Raw genomic sequence first — 23,467 nt, 5'->3', positions numbered from 1 at the left:
CCCTCTAACTGAAACAACAAGGCCAGGGGCTACTGGCTAACCTAAAACTAAAAGTATGCGTGGCATGCCGCCAAAGGAAAAGAACAACAAAGGAAATGCTGTGCACACGCCGACACAATACTTTTGTGTACCGGCGGTGACAGCATAAGCAGAACCCTCTGCAAAACACCAGTGACAGATACAACCAAGGAATACAGCGGCCTAGGCCGACGGACGCGGCAAAGGCGCTACTCACGGAACCGGTACAAATACTGGCAAACGGACAGGAACCCCCAATGCTGCCGACACAGACTCTCAGAACTGGAGGACAGGCAGAATCCCAAACGACAGACCGGTGGACACCAAGAAGCCAGAAACTCGACCAGGCACAGGCAAAGCCACAGGACTTCTGGACAGGAACGCTTCACGGCAGGACACGGGATCAGACACTGGAATCGACACAGGAACCGACACTCAGGAAGCAGCTATACAGACACTGCTAGACTGGAGCTCAGGAACTGGCAGAGACTAGCTTAGAACTCAAGCACTCGGGAAGATTGGAAACCTAGAAATATCACCAGCATCTGTGAATTGCACTGAGCCAGCATATAACAGAGAGGCCTAATTAATTATGTCGTGCAGCTGCCCTGTTGCATGACTCCAAATTGACAAGATGCAATTAGCAGACAGGTGAGACCAACCACATGGAAACAGGCTGCAATTACACAGACTCACCACTGACAGTAAACAATAATCTTCTAAACCAGAGCAAAAGGAAATCCTGGCCTGCAAGAGAACTATAAACATAAAATAGGAATGAACCACTACCTGTGGTTCATAACAACTGCTACTTGAGTAACAGTGATACGTACCACCCCTGTAGCTGGCTTCTGCACATGTGTGATCTGAGGTCACGCATGCGTGACACACTGCCAGTGTGTGTCAAATGCTAATTGTGAAACTACTATGCCTGTGTGTAATACTCTACATCTATAAATAAATAACCACTTGTTCTGCCAAGTGAATAAGCAGCCTATTTGTATTTCATTTTAATGAACATCATCTTTTCCACATTTTGGAGAAGTAACCTCCTACGCCGATCGCTAACAAGGTTCCCGGCTGTGCTGAAAACTCTTTCTGACTCCAAATTGCTTTTTTTTCCTGCCAGTAGCGTTACGGACTGTCTGACATGCCTATTTGGATGATACTGTATCACTAAAATATTTATCAACCATTCTTTGAATGGTGACCGTATCAGATGCAGTTATGTCAGACATGTCACTAATTGTAGGCAGTTTCTTCAGTCTTGACCAGATGTCAAAAGTTTTTGCTGACTGACCTGCATCACCACCAGTGGGTCTCTTAGGAAAATTGAGTTTTCCCTGGCAGCCGCAGTTGCCTTAGAAACTGAAGGAGATGTTACTGTGTTACTTTCTGCTTGAGCTGACAATTTGCTCACCAAAGGCTCTTTGCATCTCTTCAGATTTGTGTCCATTGGAAAGTAAGACACAACTTACGACTTAAACCTAGGATCAAGTATGGCTGCCAAAATATAGTGATCTCATTTCAAGAGATTGATGGCGAAGCTCCTGGTGAAGCAAATGAAGGATTTGATGTACAAGTTTGACATGCTTAGCAGAATCGCATCATTTCAGCTCCTCCTTAAGTTTCTCCTGCTGCTTTTCCAAGAGTTTAATAAGGGAATTACCTGACTCAAGCTGGAAAGCTGGATGAACTAACTTCACATGTGGCAACTTCAAAGGGTTTGAGAACCTTACACAACACAGAAAGTATTCTCCACTGTGATTGACTAACGTGCATTCCATCTGCTTTCCCAATGTCATAGGTCGTTGTGTAGCCTAGGATGACGTTATACTCTTCCTCCATCCACTGAAGCATAAAAAGGGTTGAATTCATCCTTGTTACTACCTCAAGTTCAACAGTTCTTGTAAGTGTTGCAATCTTCTTCATGCATTTGCGTAATAGCGAAAATGTCTTAAAATATTTCGGGCCACAGAGAGCACCTCCTGCACGTTCGTCATTTTTAAAAAAAAATTGCACAACTAACAAAATTGTGTGAGCAAAACATGGGATGTGCTGGAATTCCCCCAGCTGTAATGATCTCATAATATTGGTGGCATTGTCAGAAGTCACAAATCCCGAAGAGAGTCCAAGCAGGGAAAGGCATTTTGCAATTATTTCACTGAATATTTCTAAGAGTTCTCAGCGCTGTGCTCTTAGTGAAACCGGTGATACACAGAGTAGCCTGCCCCTGAATGAGCTGGCATTTGTTAGATGCTGCAATACACCTACCCACTGGCTGTCACAGTCAAATGTGTTCACATAAACCTTTCCTACAGTATATCCTGCCATGTATAGCATGGTTTGGCATGCTATAGTTTCAGAGATTTAGCCATGCTTTGTGATTTTTCTTAATTAGCTAATTTAATATGCTACTGTAATATTCTATTATGGCAAACAACATTTTTTAAATTCATCCACTCACCACTCAAAGCTTAGCCGTGCTATGCATGGTAAACCAACTGGTGTAAGTGGACACATCTGTAATCTTTAATTTGGCCTGTTCCACTTGTCCACATATCTGTAGTTAAGTGGACTGTGGGTACAAAAGCATTTCAGAGGACAGTAATAATGCTTTTTTTTAATGTCCTTGTACAGACTGGGAATTGCTTTTTTAGTGAAGTGGAATCTAGATTTGGTAGCAAGGACACAAAACCTCATTGAACTGCCTAAAATCCACTGCAATAATGGCAGATACTGGACCCACATCTAATACCAGCATAGCTGTTATGGCATCAATAATCTGCTGTGCAACTGGGTGGCTGCTGTCATACTTGATCCCCCTTGCAAAGGATTGTTTATCAGTCAATTGTTTTGTTAAACTACTACAAGTAGTATTCTTGGTCCCCTTTGGGGATGAAGATCCACTGGCAGAAGCAGAAAGGTCAGTCATGCTTATGAAACTGGATACAGGACAACTTCTGATTATGAGTTTGACTGAGAATATTGACGATGAAGGGGTTGTTCGTGGAGATTGCACGTGCTTGGATCTAACAGAGAGAAGGGAGCTAGGTGATGCTGGACTGTTTGTTATGTTTTTAGCCAAACTTTCTGAAATTTGTAAAAACTTTTTATGAATACGCTGCAAGTGATGTAGCAGGAAGGAAGTTCCTAGATGGTTAAGGTCCCTACCTCTACTTACTATGGTTTTACAAAAGATACAGATGGCTTGACAATTGTTGTCCAGATTTGGTTAGAAATAATTCCACACATAAGAGGTGGCTTTTTTTGCCTTTTGCCCAGGCATGATAATGGGCTTTTTCATATCATGGGCAACAACTATTTCCATTTATGCCTGATTTGCACAAACAACATCCTCATAAACATTCTCATTATCAATATCCTTATTAGCGCCAGCTACACAAATATACCCCGCATCCTGGTGCACTTCCACAGAAGCATCCTCAATTTCTATGTCCCCACATTGGCAGAGGGTGCACAAATGGTGGAAGGAGTCTCCTCTTTGAGTACAGTATTGGAAAGGTCAGGCTCACACATGCCACTCATGGATACACTTAGACTCTCCTTGGGGATTTGTGATGTTTCTGAGCATACAGTAGGTTCCTGTGCCTTACCTAGTATAATTTTTTGACACTTCTACAAGGAAAAGGGCTTACATCTTCATAAGAGGTAGAACCACCAGTGATAAATAAAAGCCAAGGCCTTCGCCTTTCCTTGTCATTTCATGTGGTGAATGGCATATTGCCACTTTTATGTTTCTCTTTTTGATTTTTTTTTTTTTTTTTTGCAACTGTAAAATTATATGCTTCAGTGATTTTACATGCCCTGACATAGGCCCTCTATGCATTTGGACATCGACCTTAGTAGATGATGTTGACGGACTTGTGTTGTCTATTTCCACCATGGCCCCGTGTGGAGTTTGTATATTCTCCTCGTGCTTGCATGGGTTTCCTCCGGGTACTCTGGTCTCCTCCCACAATCCAAAAATATACAGGTAGATTAATTGGCTCCCAACAAAATTAACCCTAGCGTGAATGTGTGTGTGTGTACATGTGGTAGGTAATATAGATTGTAAGCTCAACTGGGGCAGGGACTGATGTGAATTGCCAAATATTCTCTGTAAAGCATTGCATAAAATGTGTGCGCTATATAAATAACTGGTAATAAATTAAATAAGTGACTGGTGGCAGCAGCTGCAGCACTAGTATGTCTTTCCTGCTTTCCTCTCAATTGATCATCCTCCATAGCAACAAACACGAACAAAGTGAGGTACAGCCCACACCCCGATTTGTACATTTTTTTTTAAAACTTTGTTCACAAATGACACTGCAGAGTCACACTGCTTATGTGAATGCACTGGGGTATGACCTACAGTGTTACAATACGTGTGTGACTATTACACTGCGGTACCACTTACAGAGTCACAACACTTGGATTAAATTGGGGTACCACCTACAATGTCACAATAAGTGTATGAATAATACACTGTGGTCTGAAAGGCTGTGTCACAGTACTGTACTTGTTTATGAAAAATAATAATATAGTACACTGGGGTACAGCACAAAAAAAATATATGATTATTTTAGATTATGTTTTTAGCTTTTATTTTTTTACACTGGGGTAGAGCCCCTGGGTGGATGGACAGAGCACCCTTGGATGGACAGAGCACTCCTGGAGGACAAAGCAGTCCCTGGATGGATGGAAAGAGCAACCCTGGAGGACACAGCAGCCTCTGGATGGATGAACAGAGCACCCTGCACGGACACAGCACCCTGGATGGGCATAGCATGCCTGCACTATACAAGCTCAACAGCCGGAGTGAAAATGGCATAATCACCGGGGATCTTTATAGACTCTAAAACCTGCAAGAATCTGATAGCGGGAGGATGATGTTTTGGCTCATTTTGGGATCTGAGTCAGTCGGGAAAACCCGAACTGGACTCAGATTCCGGCTCAGTTCATGAATTTCAAGAACCAGACCCGCTCATATCTACAATAAATACCCCCCAACACATACAATTATCCCCTGGGTATATTCCCTGAAGGACTTTCCATACTGCACGGAGGAGTCATACAGCAGATAAGCATCGGAACACAAAAAATATCGCCTACAGTCTTTTAGGTAAGTGCATTTACAGTTTTCCATTATTCCTATTGGTCTATTTTGCAGCTGATAACTCATTGTACTTTAGAGTGTACAAGGTGTAATTACCCCCATTGTAGCTGATGGGCTACCTTACGCAGATTATTTGCGGAGAAAGATCCAAAAGATGTTGGAGCATGTGCAGTGCCGCAATGGGGGGTGCAAAGCAGGAATTACAATAAAGTGATTGCTTATGCAATCACTTTATTTCATACTGACCGCCCCTGGTGGTAACCCCTGGCGACTCAGCAATAATACCTTTGCACAAACAAAGATTCTGTATTGACCTGAATCGTCGCAATAAAGAATCTTTATTTTTGGGAAAACACCACAAATATAAATAAATACAGTATGTCCCTTAGACTTTCTGGTATATTACAGGGATGTAGGTGGTGAATGTTCCCATTTCAGCCATTGCTTGCTTTCTTTTATTTTACTCATTGGGGGTAATTCCAAGTTGATCGCAGCAGGATTTTTGTTAGCAATTGGGCAAAACCATGTGCACTGCAGGGGAGGCAGATATAACATGTGCAGAGAGAGTTAGATTTGGGTGTGGTGTGTTCAATATGCAATCTAATTTGCAGTGTAAAAATAAAGCAGCCAGTATTTACCCTGCAGAAATAAAATAACCCATCCAAATCTAACTCTTTCTGCACATGTTATATCTGCCTCCCCTGCAGTGCACATGGTTTTGCCCAATTGCTATCAAAAATACTGCTGCGATCAACTTGGAATTACCCCCATTGTAAGAGGAGCTGTTTGCACCTAAGCATATTATGTGAAGCACAAATGTGTTGGAGGGATGCGGTCAAGATCCCGCCGGACAGAATCCTGGCGGTCGAAATACAGACACCGGGATCCCGACCGGCACAATCCCGACATATTCTCCCTCTGGGGGTGTCCAGCGCAGCAAGCCCGCAAGGGGCTGCGTTGCGCTCGCCCCCCTGTCGGGATTGTGCCAGTCGGGATCCCGGTGTCGGTATTCCGACCGCCGGGATCCCGTCCGGCGGGATTTCGTACTGATCCCGTACTGGAGACTCAGTTACCTTGCTGGCGCAGTCAAATCCTGTACCCAGCGCTGCAAGCACCTGGAGAACCTCAATACTACTGTTACACTTCACGGCATAGAACGGCCTCACCCGGGGCAGCTGCTGGAGAAATCGCCAATGTTTCTGTATCACGTCATTGAGATCAGTCAGGTAGAAAGCGTCATCGTCTCCCTAACAGAGAATTACACTTTAATGTCTTGATTCAGAAAAACAAAACTATAATGATAGAAATGGTATCGGACTATCTACACTAAAAAGGTCTACAGTCAATAGGTCTACCATTAATGGTAGAGATGCATTAAGTCGACAGGGTCAAAAGCTTGACATGACAATGATCGACGCACATATGGTAGACACATTTTTGAAAAATATTTTTTTTTCTGCTTTTTCAGACTTCACCATCCACATGATCTACGATTGGGAATAGTAACCTGTGCCAAGCACAGCAGTAGCAGAGCGAGGCACCTTGCTCGACGTTCACTGTCCGTGCGAGGGGACGTAGTACGCTAATGGGGCTTGTTTGCGGCAGAAAAGTGACACAACACACACACAAAAAAAATTGTGTCTACCTTTTTTGTGTTGACCATTTCCATGTTGACCTTTTGACTCTGTCGACCTTTTTGACTCTGTCAACCTAATGCATGTCCACCATTAGTGGTAGACCTATTGACTGTAGACCTTCTTAGTGTAGATCTAATAATCCACACACGATAGACATGATTACTTTAAAAACTTTGGATGATGGGGGTCCTTCCGAGTTGATCGTAGCTGTGCTAAATTTAGCACAGCTACGATCAGGCACTCGGATATGCGGGGGGACGCCCAGCACAGGGCTAGCCCACCCCGCATGTCAGTGCCGCCCCCTCCCCCCCCCCCCCCGCAGAAGTGCAAAGGCATCGCACAGCGGCGATGCCTTTGCACTTCAAGAGTAGCTCCCGGCCAGCGCAGCTTTAGCGCGTTGGCCGGGAGCTACTCATCGCTCCCCGGCCTGCAGCGGCTGCATGTGACGTCACGCAGTTGCCGCGGCCCGCCCCCCGTTCGGTCCGGCTACGCCTGTGTTGGCTGGACCACTCCCACAAAATGGCGGCCAAACGCCGCCGTTCCGCCCTCTCCCGCCCAGCGATCGCCTCTGCCTGTCAATCAGGCAGAGGCGATCGCAGCCCTGCTACGGCCTTTGGCCGCGCACTACGGCGCATGCGCAGTAGGGACCCGTTCGCTCAGCTGCGACAAAAAGCAGTGAGCGAACGGGTCAGAATGACCCCCAATGTTCTATGGTTAAACAATTGCCATCATATAATGGGAGGCTCACAATAGGAAGGGATTTGTGGAAGGAATTCTAAAATTAATTTTCAATTTTGGGGCGGGACTTACAACCTACAGTATGCTGAAGTTTTATTATAAGCTCCGCCCTCCCCTTTGCACAATAAATTACTTTCATGTGGATACATTTCTCCAGTGAGATACGGTCATTAGGTCGACATCACTTAGGTCGACAGTCATCAGGTTGACCACTATCGGTCGACATGCATTTGGTCGACATGGTCACTAGGTCGACAGGTACTAGGTCGACATAGAAAAAAGGTCGACATGAGGTTTTTTTTAAAAAAAATTCTTTTTTTGAACTTTTTCATACTTTACGATCCACGTGGACTACAATTGGGAACGGTAACCTGTGCCGATCGCAGAGGTAGCAGAGCGAGGCACCTTGCCCGAAGCATAGCGAGCCATGCTAGGAGACACGGTGCACTAATTGTGGTTCCCCATCACTTTACGAAGAAAACGACACAAAAAAAGTAAAAAAACTCATGTCGACCTTTTTCCATGTCAACCCAGTACATGTCAACCTATTGACCATGTCGACCTAGTGACCCATACCTTCTCCAGTCATCCAGCATACCAGACTGACAAAAGTTTGCACCAATGCGAACAAGTTAAAGATAATTAGTAAGAAGTACCAGAACAGTCACAGGAAAATCAGAAGTCCCGGGAGCCCTATGTGACACCTACATTTACAGAGAGACTTTTGATTCTCTTCTTCATGAACTGTAGAACGGACACCCCCTCTTCCACTAGGGTCACGCTGCCGTCCTTCATTCTCTCCCACCGGCTGTTCTCACGTTTTCTATTTTCATCCACTGAGGGAGTTTCCTTGCCTGTAAATGTAACCACAAAAAGCAAACATCCGTAAGGTCATTTCCGATAAGTCAATCACCTATGCTGTCTTTATGCGAATATTATTATTATTTTTTTGCCAGTGGGGTGTGCACAGTTATGTACTGTATCTACTCATGCTAGAAATTGTGAAGATCAAGGCAGATTTGGTTCAGCAACAATACAGATAGAAACTGTATGAATGGTTCCTGCCTCTTTCTGAGATCTCATTCCTTTCTCCATCTTGAAAAATGAGAAAGATCTCCAAAACATGTTGATGCTGGGCCACAGAGATATGAGGACTGACTTATCGAAGAGCTGTTGAATATTCATGACTGTAGATCAAGGATTCAGTAACGATATGTGTTCACCTCATTAATCTTTGGTATAAAGTACACCTATCTGTGTTTTTATTAATATATTTAATATAGCATTTGTTACATTGCCCGGTTGTCATTGCATATTTAATAGAGATGTGTGCAGTCCCCACGTTTTGTTTTTGGTTCTAAATCATCTTGTTCTGGCTTTAGCAAAACCACCCTCAAGTGTTTTGGTTTTGGATCTGGATTTTGTTAAAAATTGATAAAACTAGCTAAAATCATGGACCTGTTCTTGTTCCTATAGAATTACTAACATCAATAGCATTCATGTCCAGTGATTTTCAGTCAATTCTGACCAATTTTTGGCACCTGAAATCTCGAGCGAGGGACTTACATGTAATCCAAAACAGGTAAAATCCTTTTTTATGTCCGAGATCGGAACTTGATGATAAGATCCGAGCTGGGACTTGGTTCTACTCGTAATCCCAAAGAACGCGTGAATTAGTTTTCAGCAAAACTTAACTACCCGTCTCATTAATTTTTGGAATCCAATTCAAATCAAATACACTAAATGACTGGAGGCAGACTAAGGCAAGAGCAAACAGAAGTACAAATGGGTGCGCCTTTATACACCGGGCTGTGACTTTTTGTAGCCCCCTTGTATTCCTATGAGAGTGCATGTCCGTACGCACTCTAGTGCCATAGCTGCAGAATTATGCAGTGCCTGATGGGCGGTTCACCCAGGGGCCCCCCACACATTTTGAGCATCCCCACTTTGGCAAAGGTTGCCCAGACCCTCTCTTCACCATTCCTGACTGGCTTTTGAAAGCACATTGGTCAGTTGTCATGCTCTGGAGCTCTAAGCTTGGCTACTTACTCCTACACTGTCTCTCCCAGCTGGTGCTGAGATCCTTTCCTGCAGTCCCTACGTGTCGCTACCTGTGGCAAACCTTGCTGCCATCCTGCATGCCAGAGTTGACGTCGCAGCATGGGCAATGCCATATTGGAATGGATCAGCTGGCCCAGTCTCTTCAACTCAGAAAGTCCTGCAGCATCACCGGACTCCACCAACCAATTGGGTTTTAGCAGTCTCTATAAGAGTGCTTCCTGTGCACTGGCTCATTGTCAGTGCAATGTCGCTTTCCAAGATGCCATCTGGTTCTAGTCTGGTTGCCTCTCTGGCTCCAGTCCAGTTGCTTCTGTGGTTCCAGTCCGGTTGCCTTTCCGACTCCAGTCCGGTTGCTTCTCTAGTTTCAGACTGGTTGCCTCTCTGGTTCCATTCCTCTAGTTCCAGTCTGGTTGCATCCCCGGTTCCAGTTAAGTTGCTTCTCTAGTTCCAGTCCAGCTGAACCCCAGTACCAATGCTATATCACTGGTGCCAATCCTCATATATCATTGGTCTCAGTTCTGCTATACCATTGATTCCAGTCCAGCTAAATAAACATTTCTAACTATATCTGTGCGACTATATCCGGTGACTCTAATACTGGGACTGTAGTCATTTCATTCTATATCTCCACTATACACCTCCACATCATATTCGTTTCCTGGGTTAGACCCTACAGTTTACAGTATACTGCCTCCAATCCTGTTACAGCCACACCGGCCTTTCACAAGCAAACCAATCCCTCAGACATGACATCAGCAGGGGTGGAACTGCCGGAAACAATGGAGTCAGTTGCCACCGGGCTCCAGCCCTGATGGGGCACTTCCTCCATTGTCCCCTGTTCTGTGGCCTCCCGACTCCCTTGCTCCGTGTCATCTCTCCTGCTGCCCTCCGGCTCCCCTGCTCCGTGTCATCTCCCCTGCTGCCCTCCGACTCCCCTGCTCCATGTGATCTCCCCTGCTGCCCTCCGGCTCCCCTGCTCCGTGATCTCCCCTGCTGCCCCTGGCTCCCCTGCTCCATGATCTCCCCTGCTGCCTCCGGCTCCCCTGCTCTGTGATCTCCCCTGCTGCCTCCGGCTCCCCCGCTCCTCCATGATCTCCCCTACTGCCTGCAGCTCCCCCGCTCTGTGATCTCCCCTGCTGCCTCCGGCTCCCCCACTCCGTGATCTCCCCTGCTGCCTCCAACTCCCTCACTCTGTGTTCTCCCCCCCTGCTGCCTGCGGCTCCTCTGCGCTGTGTCCTCCCCTGCGGCCACCGGCTCCCCTGCTCCGTAATCTTCCCTGCTGCTTCCGGCTCCCCCGCTCAGTGATCTCCCCTGCTGCCTCCGGCTCCCTCGATCCTCCATGATCTCCCCTGCTCTGTGATCTCCACTGCTGCCTCCGGCTCCCTCACTTCATGATCTCCACCCCTGCTGCCTGTTGCTCCTCCATGCCGTGTCCTCCCCTGCGGCCACTGGCTCTCCTGCTCCGTAATCTCCCCTGCTGCCTCCGGCTCCCCCGCTCTCTGTCCTTCCCTGCTACCCATTCTGTGTCCTTCCTGCTGTAGAAGGGGAGCGCCGATCATCAGCATCAGTCTCCCCTGTGACCTGATGCTATGAAAGGGGCCGTCATACTACCTGACAGGGGAGCCAGAACAGTGCAGGTGTGCAGAGAGGGTGGTATTGCGGCTGTCCCTGTGGATGGGAGTCAGCATCTATTCATGTAAGTTTAAGCCCTATGACAGTTGCCGGGGGGAGACAGGAGCTGGGGAATTACATTATTCTCATCACTTTTGATTGAGTGATGTCACTCTGTCATGTCAGTGCTGAATTCAGGGCTGTGGCCTGGTCCTGTCTCCCCTTTCTCCTGTCACCCCTGTGCTGGCCCTGTCTCCCCTCTCTCTTGACCCTGTCACACCTGTTCTGTCCCTGTCACCTCTATCCTGGCCCTGTCTCCCCTCTCTCCTTCCCCTGTCACCCCTGTCCTGCCCCCTCTATCCTGACCCTGACACCCCTGTCCTGACCCTGTCACCTCTGTCCTGGTACTATTAACTCTCTCTCCTATCCATTTGGTTCTGTCCATTTCCCCTCTGTCCTGGTTCTGCTCCTGTCACCTCTATCTTGTCCCTGTCATCTCTGTCCTGGCCCTGTCACCCCTCTATCCTGTCCCCTCTGTTCTGTGCTGTCCCCGTAACCCCTGTCCTGTCCCTTCTGCTCTTGCCCTTTCACCTATGTCCTGGTACTGTCCCTGTCACATGGTTCTCTATCTTGGCCCTGTCATCTCTCTCTTGGTTCTCTATCTTGGCCCTGTCCTTTTTATTCTTCCCCATTGTACAGTCCCTGTCATCTCTGCGTTGTCCCTGTCACCTCTGTCCTGGTCCTGTCACCTCTTTTCTATACTGTCTCCATCACCTCTGGCCTCTCCCCAATGTCCTGGTCCTGTCCCTGTCACCCTTATCTAGGTTCTCTATCTTGACCCTGTCATTTCTGTTCTTTCCCACTGTACTGTCCCTGTCATCTCTGTATTGGCACTGTCACATCTGTCCTGTCCCTGACACTCTTCTCTACTGTCCCCTCTGTTCTGCCATGGCCCTGTCACCCCCTGTCCTCTCCCTGTCCCCTCTGTACTGGTCTTGTCACCCATCTCTCCTGCCCCCGCTGTTGTGTCCTGGCCCTGTCACCCCTGTCCTCTCTGTCAAACTGTCCTGTTCCCACCGTACAGTCTCTGTCATCTTAGTATTGGTCATGTCACCCCTGTCCCTGGCACTGTCCCGTCAACTTTGTCCTAGCACAAAATTATATATAATTTCCCCATTTTTTGAGGGGTGGGGGCACCAAACTCCAACTTGTCTCCGGGCGATGGGGATGAACTTTTGCCACTGGACATCAGTGATCGATTAGTTTTGTATTTTGAGACAGCTGTCCCACCATCACTACAGTAGGTGGGCATGACTGACTACTGCCATGAAGTATTCTGGCAACCTTAGCTACAATGTTGCCAGACAGCGGAGAGTACAAAGACAAGCTAAGGAGCATAGTATTGGTAAAGCAATGGATGGCATCCATTTTATTGGTGGGGCCCTACTACCCTCAGTTATTCCTGCACAACATGGTTGCCAATTCAGTGCCTCCTCTTCCAACATTAACTCATAAAATATGGACCTCCCCACTTAATCCCAGTCAAGTACAGTTAACAAAATTTAGACTCCCACTGCATTCAATGAAATGTGTGCAATATCAGCCACTGTTTGTTGTGCTCTACTACCCTACATGAATAGGAAGACAGAACACAAATAAGACATTACTAACACCAAACACACAAACACCAATAAAATAAGGGTTGGGTGGGCAGGAAATTTTCTTGCAGAAAGAAGCCAAACTACTCTCACCACCAACAGCCTCATCTACAATTGGCCTGCCAAGAGTAGACTGATCCAAAATCTGGCCAACAACAACTCTTTAACTCCTTGCTCGCAACACATTATTGGGACCCTTTTCCAGCCTTGGGAGTTTATTTTTCTAAATAAAGAGAAAGATGCAGATGCACGCTCTAAGCACTAAGAACACTGGTAATCAGAATAATTATAATAAATTCTGCAATTTAGCATGGAATAAAACTGAGGTTCTTGGCATAATTTTTGGACAAAAATATGGGCCCATCTACCACGGCCAGGTGAATTCATCAGGTGGGTCCATAACATTCCTAAGGTTCAAGTCCAGAACAAGGGACACATACTAATTAAAAACTCCCAAGGATAGATGGGAGAGCTGCTAGTCCAGGCTGAAGATGTCTCCACCCCCAAGTGCACATACACGTACATACTGTAATATAGAATGTATGGGGCGTGGGGCTGAACTACACACCCTAATTCTAAAAATAATAAGAGGTGCTACCATTCTGAGACTTAGGGGTAAATTTACTAGTGTTCATATTTGACCCGAGTTTGCCTGAGATTTAACACGGTGGTGATTGATCAGATAAAGGAATATTTTTCTAAATCAAACACGTAATTTACTATCAATCCATGTTTTGGGGATCGTGTTTTCCAATGGGGAAAACAGTCATGTTTGTTAGCTTTGTTAGCTGTGTTTGCTGTATGTGCCGGCATCCAAACACTTCTGAACATGCAGCCAGCAGAGATGTACACATGAACCAGCACATGGCTCTTGGAGCTGGCCCTGGTTCTAAAAATATGGGGGCAAAATGACACAGAGGTACGTAATATTTTCAGAACCAGCACAAGCAGTTGGATAATGCCACAGCCAGTGTTACGTTCCTGATGCTCAGAACTAGAAAGATGTTGCGAAGTGAGTCCAGAGCACCAGGACGTGACGCTGAAATAGGGAGGGAACGGAAATAGCCCCTAGCACCCTACCTCCGTTGTTTTACCCGTGTGGTCAGTTCACGCCTGAGTGACTATGGTTTCTTGGGCCCACGGCAGCCGCATTTGAAGGGCGGATTAGGTCTGCCCAACTCCGATGCCCCCAGGTCTTAGCGTGAGACAAAGCGTGAACCGAGACAGGATAATAACAAGGGGACCTCTAACTAACGCAAACAGAAGCTAGGGGCTACTAACTACCCTAAAACTAAATTTATGTGCAGCACGCCGCCAAAGGAAAAGAACAACAAAAGATATCACTGTCCACTCCCCCACACGGCACCGCCGAGTTCCGGGGAGGACAGTGAAAAGCGGAAACCTCCGCAAAAACCACCAATACAAAAAGTACTAACAGGACTAAGCGGCCTAGGCCGCAACACGCGGCAGAAGCCGCTACTCACGAAACCGGGAGAGAACCCCAACAAACGAGAACCCCCAGATGACTGCAACAGGTTCACTTGAACAGGAAGGATTCCCAGGACCGGCTTCAGAACTCCAGGACTCAGGAGCACAGGGAGCAGGATCGACCAGATACAGCTGACCAGGAACAGACGTTACAAGGCAGGAACAGCATACAGGAAGCTATCACCGGCGTCTGTGCCAGGTAGTGAGGGAGAATATAACAGGGAGCCCTCCAATAGCTGCAGCGAAGCTTAATTAGTAATGTTGTGCAGCTGCCCTACTGCACGACCAGAGCTAACAGGTGTATTGATTGATAGGAAGCAACGGGGAACGCGGTTCGTCTGTGGCGTCCCTGTTGCTAAGGGTCCGGCGGCTACGCGTGCACGGTGTCCCAGCGTTGCCAGGCACCCGGCGGCTCAGCGCGCACGGCATCCTGGCGTTGCCAGGGACCCGGCGGCACAGCGCGCACGGCGTCCTGGTGTTGCTAGGCGCCGGGCGGGCAGGAAGGGAGGTGCAGCGGCCGTGAGCGTAGCTCGGAAGCAGACCGAGCGGCGCCGCGGAACGCGGCACCTAACAGTACCCCCCCCCCCTTGAGGAGGGGTTAAAGAACCCCTAAAGCCAGGTTTCTGAGGAAATTCCTGAAAGAATAATCTCTTAAGTTTAGGGGCATGTAGATCCTTATCCAGGACCCAAGCCCTTTCTTCCGCCATAGCCTTTCCAGTGAACCAAAAAATAAAGCCGGCCCCGAGAAAATTTGGAATCTAAAACCTTCTCCACCAAGAACTCTTGTTGCCTCTGAACATCCACCGGAGGTCTACCCTGGGAAGTCTTCCGAGGGAATCTCCTGGAAGAAAAATACTGCTTCAGAAGGGAACAGTGAAAAGTATTGCCAGTTTTGAGTGATTTAAGCAAGCGTAGCCGAAAAGCAACTGGGTTGACCTTCTTAATGATAAGTAACGGTCCAATAAATTTTGGTCCCAATCTAGCCGAGGGTTGTCGGAGCTTGATGTTTTGCGGGTTGACAACCACACCTTATCTCCCACCATAAAAGTGCATGGGCGTCGGAACCAATCAGAAAAAATCTTTTCTCGGAAGGCAGCCTTCTTAAGGGCAAGGTGCACCTTTTTCCAAATCATTCTGAGACGGGAAGTTAAGGTCAACGAGGAGACTGGAAAATGAGGGTAAAAAGAATTGGCTCTAGGATGAAAGCCCAAGACCGAAAAGAATGGGGACTCCTTGGTGGAAGAATGACAAGAGTTATTATAGGCAAACTCGGCCAAAAGAAGAAATTCAGACCAATCATTCTGAAGTTTGGCCGTATATAGCCGTAAATACTGTTTTAACGACTGATTAACACGTTCAGTTTGTCCGTTAGACTGTGGATGGTACCCAGATGTTAAAGAGAGTTTCATATTTAATGAGGCACAAAAACGTTTCCAGAAACGAGCGATGAATTGCGGTCCCCGATCAGAGACAATATCCCTGGGTAAACCATGGAGCCTGAACACATGGCGGAGAAATAAAACTGCCAACCCTTGAGCAGAGGGTAATCGGGGGAGAGCAATGAAGTGGGCCATCTTACTAAAACGGTCTACTACCACCCAAATGACTCGAAATCCAGCTGAAAGAGGAAGGTCCACCACGAAATCCATGGATATATGTGACCATGGCCTGAGAGGAATGGCTAAAGGTATGAGTTGCCCGACCGGCAACGATCGAGATACCTTGTACTGAGCACAAACCTGACAGGAACGGACAAATTCCCTTACATCTTTAGAAAGATTAGGCCACCACACTGAGCGAGAGATTAACTACAAGGTCTTAGTGATACCCGGATGACCAGAAACCTTATTATCATGAAACTCAGCTAGAACAGTGCCTCTCAGAAATTCAGTGACGAAGAGACGATCTGCAGGAGTGACTTTGGGAGCCTGCTGCTGAAGCTGGACTAGCTGTGTAAATAAATCCTGTGTGAGGCCAGCCCGGATGACAGACGATGGAACTATGGGGGTAGTAGCCGGGTGGTTGTTGTGAACCAGAAGAAAACAACGTGACAGGGCATCAGCTTTTGTATTCTTGGAACCGGGCCTGAAGGTGATAATAAACCTGAAATGAGTAAAAAACAACGCCCAACGTGCCTGTCGAGCATTAAGCCGTTTAGCTGACTCAATATACTGCAGGTTCTTGTGGTCAGTAAACACCGTAATGGTATGTCTAGCTACTTCCAGCCAATGCCTCCACTCCTCGAAAGCTCATTTAACTGCCAACAATTCTCGATTACCAACATCATAGTTGGATTCTGCGGAGGAGAATTTCCTGGACATGAAGGCACATGGGTGTAATTCCTGAGACTCCGGGTCTTCCTGAGAAAGGATAGCCCCCACTCCAACCTCTGAGGCATCTACCTCGACAATAAAGGGGAGCTCCGGGTTAGGGTGTCTGAGCACTGGAGCTGAGACAAAGGCCTGCTTTAAGGCCAGAAAGGCAGACTTGGCTTCAGGCGACCAATTGGAAGGGTCCGCTCCTTTTTTAGTCAATGCTACTATAGGAGCAACCAAATCAGAGAAGGTATGAATAAAACGCCTATAGTAATTTGCAAACCCTAAAAAGCGCTGAATTGCTTTTAAGTTCATGGGTTGTGCCCAATTTAGGATGGCCTGGAGTTTTTTTGGTTCCATGAAAAACCCCTTAGTAGAAATAATATACCCCAGGTAGGACACTTCTGTGATGTGGAAATCACATTTCTCCAGTTTGGCGTATAAATTATTTTCCCGTAACTTCTGAAGGACCAGTCGCACATGGGTAATATGTTGTTCTAAAGACTCGGAGTAAATCAAAATGTCATCTAAATAAACGACCACGAACTTTCCTAGAAAGTCGCGAAGGACGTCGTTAATGAGATCTTGAAATACAGCAGGAGCATTTGACAGCCCAAACGGCATCACCAGGTATTCATAATCACCCGACTGTGTGCTGAAAGCCGTCTTCCACTCATCCCCAGATTTAATTCGGATGAGATTGTAAGCCCCTCTAAGATCGATCTTGGAAAAGATAACGGCAGTCCGGAGCTGATCAAATAGTACTGAAATCAGTGGCAAGGGGTAAGTGTTTTTAACAGAGATTTTATTCAAAGCCCGAAAATCAATACATGGTCTGAGCGACCCATCTTTTTTCTCAACAAAAAAGAACCCTGCACTCAATGGAGATTTCGAGGGCCTAATGAAGCCTTTTTTTAGGCTCTCCTGTACATAATCATTCATTGCCGTAGTTTCCAGCCCAGACAGGGCATATAGTCTCCCCTTAGGTAAAGAGGCACCGGGAACTAAGTCAATGGCGCAGTCATAGGACCGATGAGGAGGCAGAATATCCGCATTACCCTTGGAGAAAACGTCGGCAAAGTCCTGATATTCCAAAGGAATAAGTTCTGGGGTGACTGCCGCAACCCAGACTGGACGGGAAATACATTCCTTAACACAAAAGGGACCCCATCGGGAAATCTCCCCAGACTGCCAATCTATGGTGGGAATATGAAAGGCAAGCCAGGGGTGACCCAGAACTATGGGGACAGCCGGACAATGGGTAAGGTAAAATTCGATTTTCTCTGAATGTAGGGCCCCCACTGTCAGTTGTACTGGAGGTGTGCGGTGACTGATTACCCCGTTAGAAAGCGGACCACCATCAAAGCCGTGCATGGTGATACGTTTATCCATAGGTATCTGTGGAACGCCCAATGCCTGAGCCCAACCAAGATCCATGAAATTTCCCGCAGCTCCACTGTCGACGAAGGCCGACACCAACAAACTGAGGCTACCAAAGGAAATTTTTACAGGAACTAATAAGGAATCATTAGAGGAGATTAACTGCAGACCCAAGTGAACCCCCTCACTATTCACTTGGTCAGAGCGTTTCCCTGCTTATTCGGGCAATTACGTGCGATATGTCCCTTGCCACCACAATACAAGCAAAGACCAGAATTTAGCCTTCTGGTTCTTTCCTCTGGGGACAGCCGGGAGAGACCCATTTGCATGGGCTCCTCGATGTCCTCAGAGAAAGTATACACACATGGACTAGGCCAGAAACTAGCTCCTCTTTCAGCCCTCCGCTCCCGGAGACGACGATCAATTTTAATAGCAAGCTCCATGAGTTTGTCTAGAGTCTCTGGAGCGGGGTACTGAAGGAGACTGTCTTTAATAACTTCAGACAAACCGAGGCGAAACTGACTGCGCCGGATCATTTCAGCCACAGTCGTTCGACCAACGGCGAAACTCGGTACAATACGCCTCTGCTGGATTTTTCCCTTGCTTAAGTGCACGCAGGTGGCTCTCAGCCGACGCTTCTCTATCAGGGTCATCATACAAAAGGCCTAAGGACTTAAAAAAGGCATCTACAGATAGCAAGGCAACATCATCGGCTTTTAGCCCAAAAGCCCAGGTTTGTGGATTGCCTTGTAGTAATGACATCACAATCCCGACCCGTTGAGACTCAGTACCAGAGGATCGGGGCCTTAAATGAAAATAAAGCTTACAAGCTTCCTTGAAATTAAAAAATTCCTTTCGGTTACCCGAAAAACGGTCAGGTAGATGCATCTTTGGTTCTGGAATCATACTCGGGGAGGCTCGCAAAAGATCTTCCTGCGATCTCACCCGAAGAGTAAGATCCTGAATCATCTGAGTTAGTTCCTGAATCTGGTTGGCCAAAAGCTGGCTGGGATTCGGCCCTAATACTGCCGGATTCATGAGGCCGAATTTCAAAGCCCACCAAATACAAATAACTTTTTTTTTTGTGTTTTTGGGCCGGTGATAATGTTACGTTCCTGATGCTCAGAACTAGAAAGATGTTGCGAAGTGAGTCCAGGGCACCAGGACGTGACGCTGAAATAGGGAGGGAACGGAAATAGCCCCTAGCACCCTACCTCCGTTGTTTTACCCGTGTGGTCAGTTCACGCCTGAGTGACTATGGTTTCTTGGGCCCACGGCAGCCGCGTTTGAAGGGCGCATTAGGTCTGCCCAACTCCGATGCCCCCAGGTCTTAGCGTGAGACAAAGCGTGAACCAAGACAGGATAATAACAAGGGGGCCTCTAACTAACGCAAACAGAAGCTAGGGGCTACTAACTACCCTAAAACTAAATTTATGTGCGGCACGCCGCCAAAGGAAAAGAACAACAAAAGATATCACTGTCCACTCCCCCACACGGCACTGCCGAGTTCCGGGGAGGACAGTGAAAAGCGGAAACTTCCGCAAAAACCACCAATACAAAAAGTACTAACAGGACTAAGCGGCTTAGGCCGCAACACGCGGCAGAAGCCGCTACTCACGAAACCGGGAGAGAACCCCAACAAACGAGAACCCCCAGATGACTGCAACAGGTTCACTTGAACAGGAAGGATTCCCAGGACCGGCTTCAGAACTCCAGGACTCAGGAGCACAGGGAGCAGGATCGACCAGATACAGCTGACCAGGAACAGACATTACAAGGCAGGAACAGCATACAGGAAGCTATCACCGGCGTCTGTGCCAGGTAGTGAGGGAGAATATAACAGGGAGCCTTCCAATAGCTGCAGCGAAGCTTAATTAGTAATGTCGTGCAGCTGCCCTGCTGCACGACCAGAGCTAACAGGTGTATTGATTGATAGGAAGCAACGGGGAACGCAGTTCGTCTGTGGCGTCCCCGTTGCTAAGGGTCCGGCGGCTACGCGCGCACGGCGTCCCAGCGTTGCCAGGGACCCGGTGGCTCAGCGCGCACGGCGTCCTGGCGTTGCCAGGCACCCGGCGGCTTAGCGCGCACGGCGTCCTGGCGTTGCTAGGCGCCGGGCGGGCAGGAAGGGAGGTGCGGCGGCCATGAGCGTCGCTCGGAAGAAGACCGAGCGGCGCCGCGGACCGCGGCACCTAACAGCCAGGGGGGATACTAGACAGGGTACCCCTGCCAAACCAATCTCTCCACTAACCCTTCAGCCCAGGCTGGGGATTCCTGGGGAAGTGGGGACACCCCCAATAAAGGGTTCACCCTTCTCTTATGCACCCAAGGCCTTGGCTGGAATAATAGTGTCCATCAATAAATCAGGCCAGATGTTAGTAATACAGTAAAGGCTGTATGATATCATGCCACTGTAGAGCTGCTAGCTTAGCTGCCTTAAACCCATTGTTAGTCTGTTTTGTGGGGCCCAAACAAACAAAGCACTGTTGCTGAAGTGCATGGTTTGTTAAACTGTGCATGTCTGTACAATATCTAATATAAAGGTGGGTGGGAGAGGACAATTCCATTCTTGCACCACTTTTATTTTCATTGTGGGCTGCATTTTTGGGGGCCATTGGTGACACTACGCCTCATCTCACACAGAATATGGACCATTCAGTTGCCAATGTCTACCACAATCAATCAATCAATCAATCAATCAATCATTTTGTTTATTATTCTTGTATTAGCTCCATTTCTTTGCTTCTTGCTCAGGCCTCTGCTCTAGTTCTTGATTAATAAAAACATTCTTGGTTACTTTCTATGGGGTCGTACAGTTTATTAAACTGCCATCCTGTCTGTCACTGCACTGCCACTGTTTCCCAGATGTATCATTATTTGAAGTTGAACAGCCATGTGTGTGTGCTGCCTGCTGCTTTCACTTAGATTATTTAGCCAGCTAGCTCAGTGCAACCTTGTGGCCTTACCTAGATGAGAACAATTTTGTGAGCTGTAAGGTGGTCAAAATTGACTGTAAATGACTGTAAATAAATGGTATTGAGGTTAGTAATAATGTATGAACAAATAAAGGCCCAAACTACTGTATGTGATTTTAGCTATTTGTATTGATTTTCGGAAAAATAAAAAAAACAGATCCAAAACCAAAACGTGAGGGCGGTTTTGGCAAAACCAAAATATGAAGTTAATACAGATCCAACACCAAAACATGGGGTTGGCGTATATTTGTAGTCACAATCAACACATATCAAATTACATTTTGAAATTTATTTCAAAATCAAATGTTATTGTAAATGAACCTTTTGGACAGTAAAAAAGAATGTCAATTTGATTAAAATTTCAGTCAATTTAAATCGACCATAAAATCTAATACAAAATCAAACTTTTGTGAATATACTTCTTAATCTGCTACTTCTTACTAGTGTGATTTCTTGGTATTGTTGGGTTTTGTTGGCGAGAGGGGACCCTTGTTCTGGACATAAACTGTTTTGTTCATACGTTTGTAAATCCAGTCATAAGGACACAGAGACATGTGAGTTCACTGCTGTGCTGTTTATTCCATCCCCAACTCCAGGCACAGTGCACACTGGACCACCCACTTCCCAGCATCCCCCTGGTCCCAGGGACCATCACTGAAGATTCAGGCTTTACACATGTTAGTAAGGGAGTGTCTACAAATATTAAGCATTCTAATACACTAACATCACATCCTCTTTTCTTTAAAGGTAAGCCCTATACGCTTCAATGCAACAATTAACAACGTCACATTAAGAACATCATCTAACACATTTCAATGAGTCTCTCAGATCTGCGTATTTCCCTTTTGGGTCTTTCATACACAGTCTGCGTTTCATCGACTATATTGGACCTTTCTAGAATCGTGGTTTGTTCACCATTTTCAGGATCATCATACATGTCAGATGAAGGGTATTCTTCAGTCATGTTGTCTTCATTATGGTTAGGTTGAGATCTTAAAACCACCCGATTTCTTCTTACTTCCGTTCCACGCTCTGTACGTATAGTATAAGATCTTGGTGCTACTTGTGCTTGCACAATACCTTTCTGCACCCAAATACCTTTCTCTTGATCTCTGAGACGGACTTGGTCACCCGATTTTAGATCAGATAAGCTTTTTGCTCGCCTGTCATGGAATAGTTTCTGTTTCGCCTGTTGACAATCCTTACTCAGGCCCTCATTCCGAGTTGATCGGTCGCAAGGCGAATTTAGCAGAGTTACACACGCTAAGCCTACGCCTACTGGGAGTGTATCTTAGCTTCTTAAAATTGCGACCGATGTAATCGCAATATTGCGAATACAAACTACTTTGCAGTTTCTGAGTAACTTCAACCTTACTCTGCCTGTGCGATCAGTTCAGTGCTTGTCGTTCCTGGTTTGACGTCACAAACACACCCAGCGTTCGCTCAGACACTCCCCCGTTTCTCCAGCCACTCCTGCGTTTTTTCCGGAAACGGTAGCGTTTTCATCCACACGCCCATAAAACGCCGTGTTTCCGCCCAGTAACACCCATTTCCTGTCAATCACATTACGATCGCCGGAGCGATGAAAAAGCCGTGAGTAAAAATACTATCTTCATTGTTAAATTACTTGGCGCAGTCGCAGTGCGAATATTGCGCATGCGTACTAAGCGGATTTTCATTGCGATGCGATGAAAAATACCGAGCGAACGACTCGGAATGAGGGCCTCAGTCTGACCAACGCTGAGTTATGTGTATTAAGCAGTTCATCATGTATCGGGAGATTTGCTCTAATCCTCCTTCCCATCAGCATTTGTGCAGGAGAAAGTCCATTCTGTAAGGGTGTACTGCAGTAGATTAAAAGACTTTTGTAGAAATCTTCTTTACCTTCTTGAGCTTTTTTCATGAGACTTTTTACAGTTTTTACTGAACTTTCCACCAACCCATTTGAGCGTGGATAGTGGGGACTTGACGTAGTATGGACAAATTCCCACTCATCAGCAAATTGTCTAAATTCAGCACTGGAAAACTGAGGACCATTGTCAGTGAACACTTCCATAGGAACACCATGCCTTGCAAAGACTGACTTCATGCAATTGATTACGGCTTTACTAGTAGTTGTATGTAGTGTCTTCACCTCAGGGTAGTTAGAGTAATAATCAGTCATGACAATGTACGTTTTCCCATTACAATCAAACAAATCTGCGCCATCTTTCTGGTACGGTCTCTCTGGCACTGCGTGAGGTCTCAGTGGCTCGACTTGTTGTTTCGGTCTATACGTAAGACATAATTCACATGTAGCTGTAGTCTGTGCTATGTCTTGGTTCATTCTTGGCCAATACATAACTTCACGCGCTCTCCGCTTACATTTTTCTTCTCCTAAGTGGCCTTCATGTAGCTTGCACAGCATAGTTTTTCATAGTCGTGCAGGTATGCAAACCTATTGCCTTTGTAAATAATACCATCGACAACT

General features: G+C 46.6%; 1 protein-coding gene across 1 annotated transcript in view; it reads right to left on the bottom strand.

Moving 5' to 3' along the window:
• Positions 1 to 23,467, bottom strand: part of LOC134997163 (antizyme inhibitor 2-like) — a 154,155-nt gene that overhangs the window by 46,294 nt on the left and 84,394 nt on the right. The window contains exons 3-4 of the mRNA XM_063951254.1: positions 8,221 to 8,366; positions 6,211 to 6,384 (exon numbers count right to left, since the gene is read on the bottom strand). Coding sequence (XP_063807324.1) covers positions 6,211 to 6,384; positions 8,221 to 8,307 — 261 coding nt within the window. The 5' untranslated portion in view covers positions 8,308 to 8,366. The remainder of the gene's footprint in view (positions 1 to 6,210; positions 6,385 to 8,220; positions 8,367 to 23,467) is intronic.

Source organism: Pseudophryne corroboree, chromosome 2 (genome assembly GCF_028390025.1).
Source record: "Pseudophryne corroboree isolate aPseCor3 chromosome 2, aPseCor3.hap2, whole genome shotgun sequence".
Taxonomy (NCBI): domain Eukaryota; kingdom Metazoa; phylum Chordata; class Amphibia; order Anura; family Myobatrachidae; genus Pseudophryne; species Pseudophryne corroboree.
The sequence above is the reverse complement of the archived record's forward strand: the minus strand, read 5'-3'. Positions and strand labels throughout refer to the sequence as shown.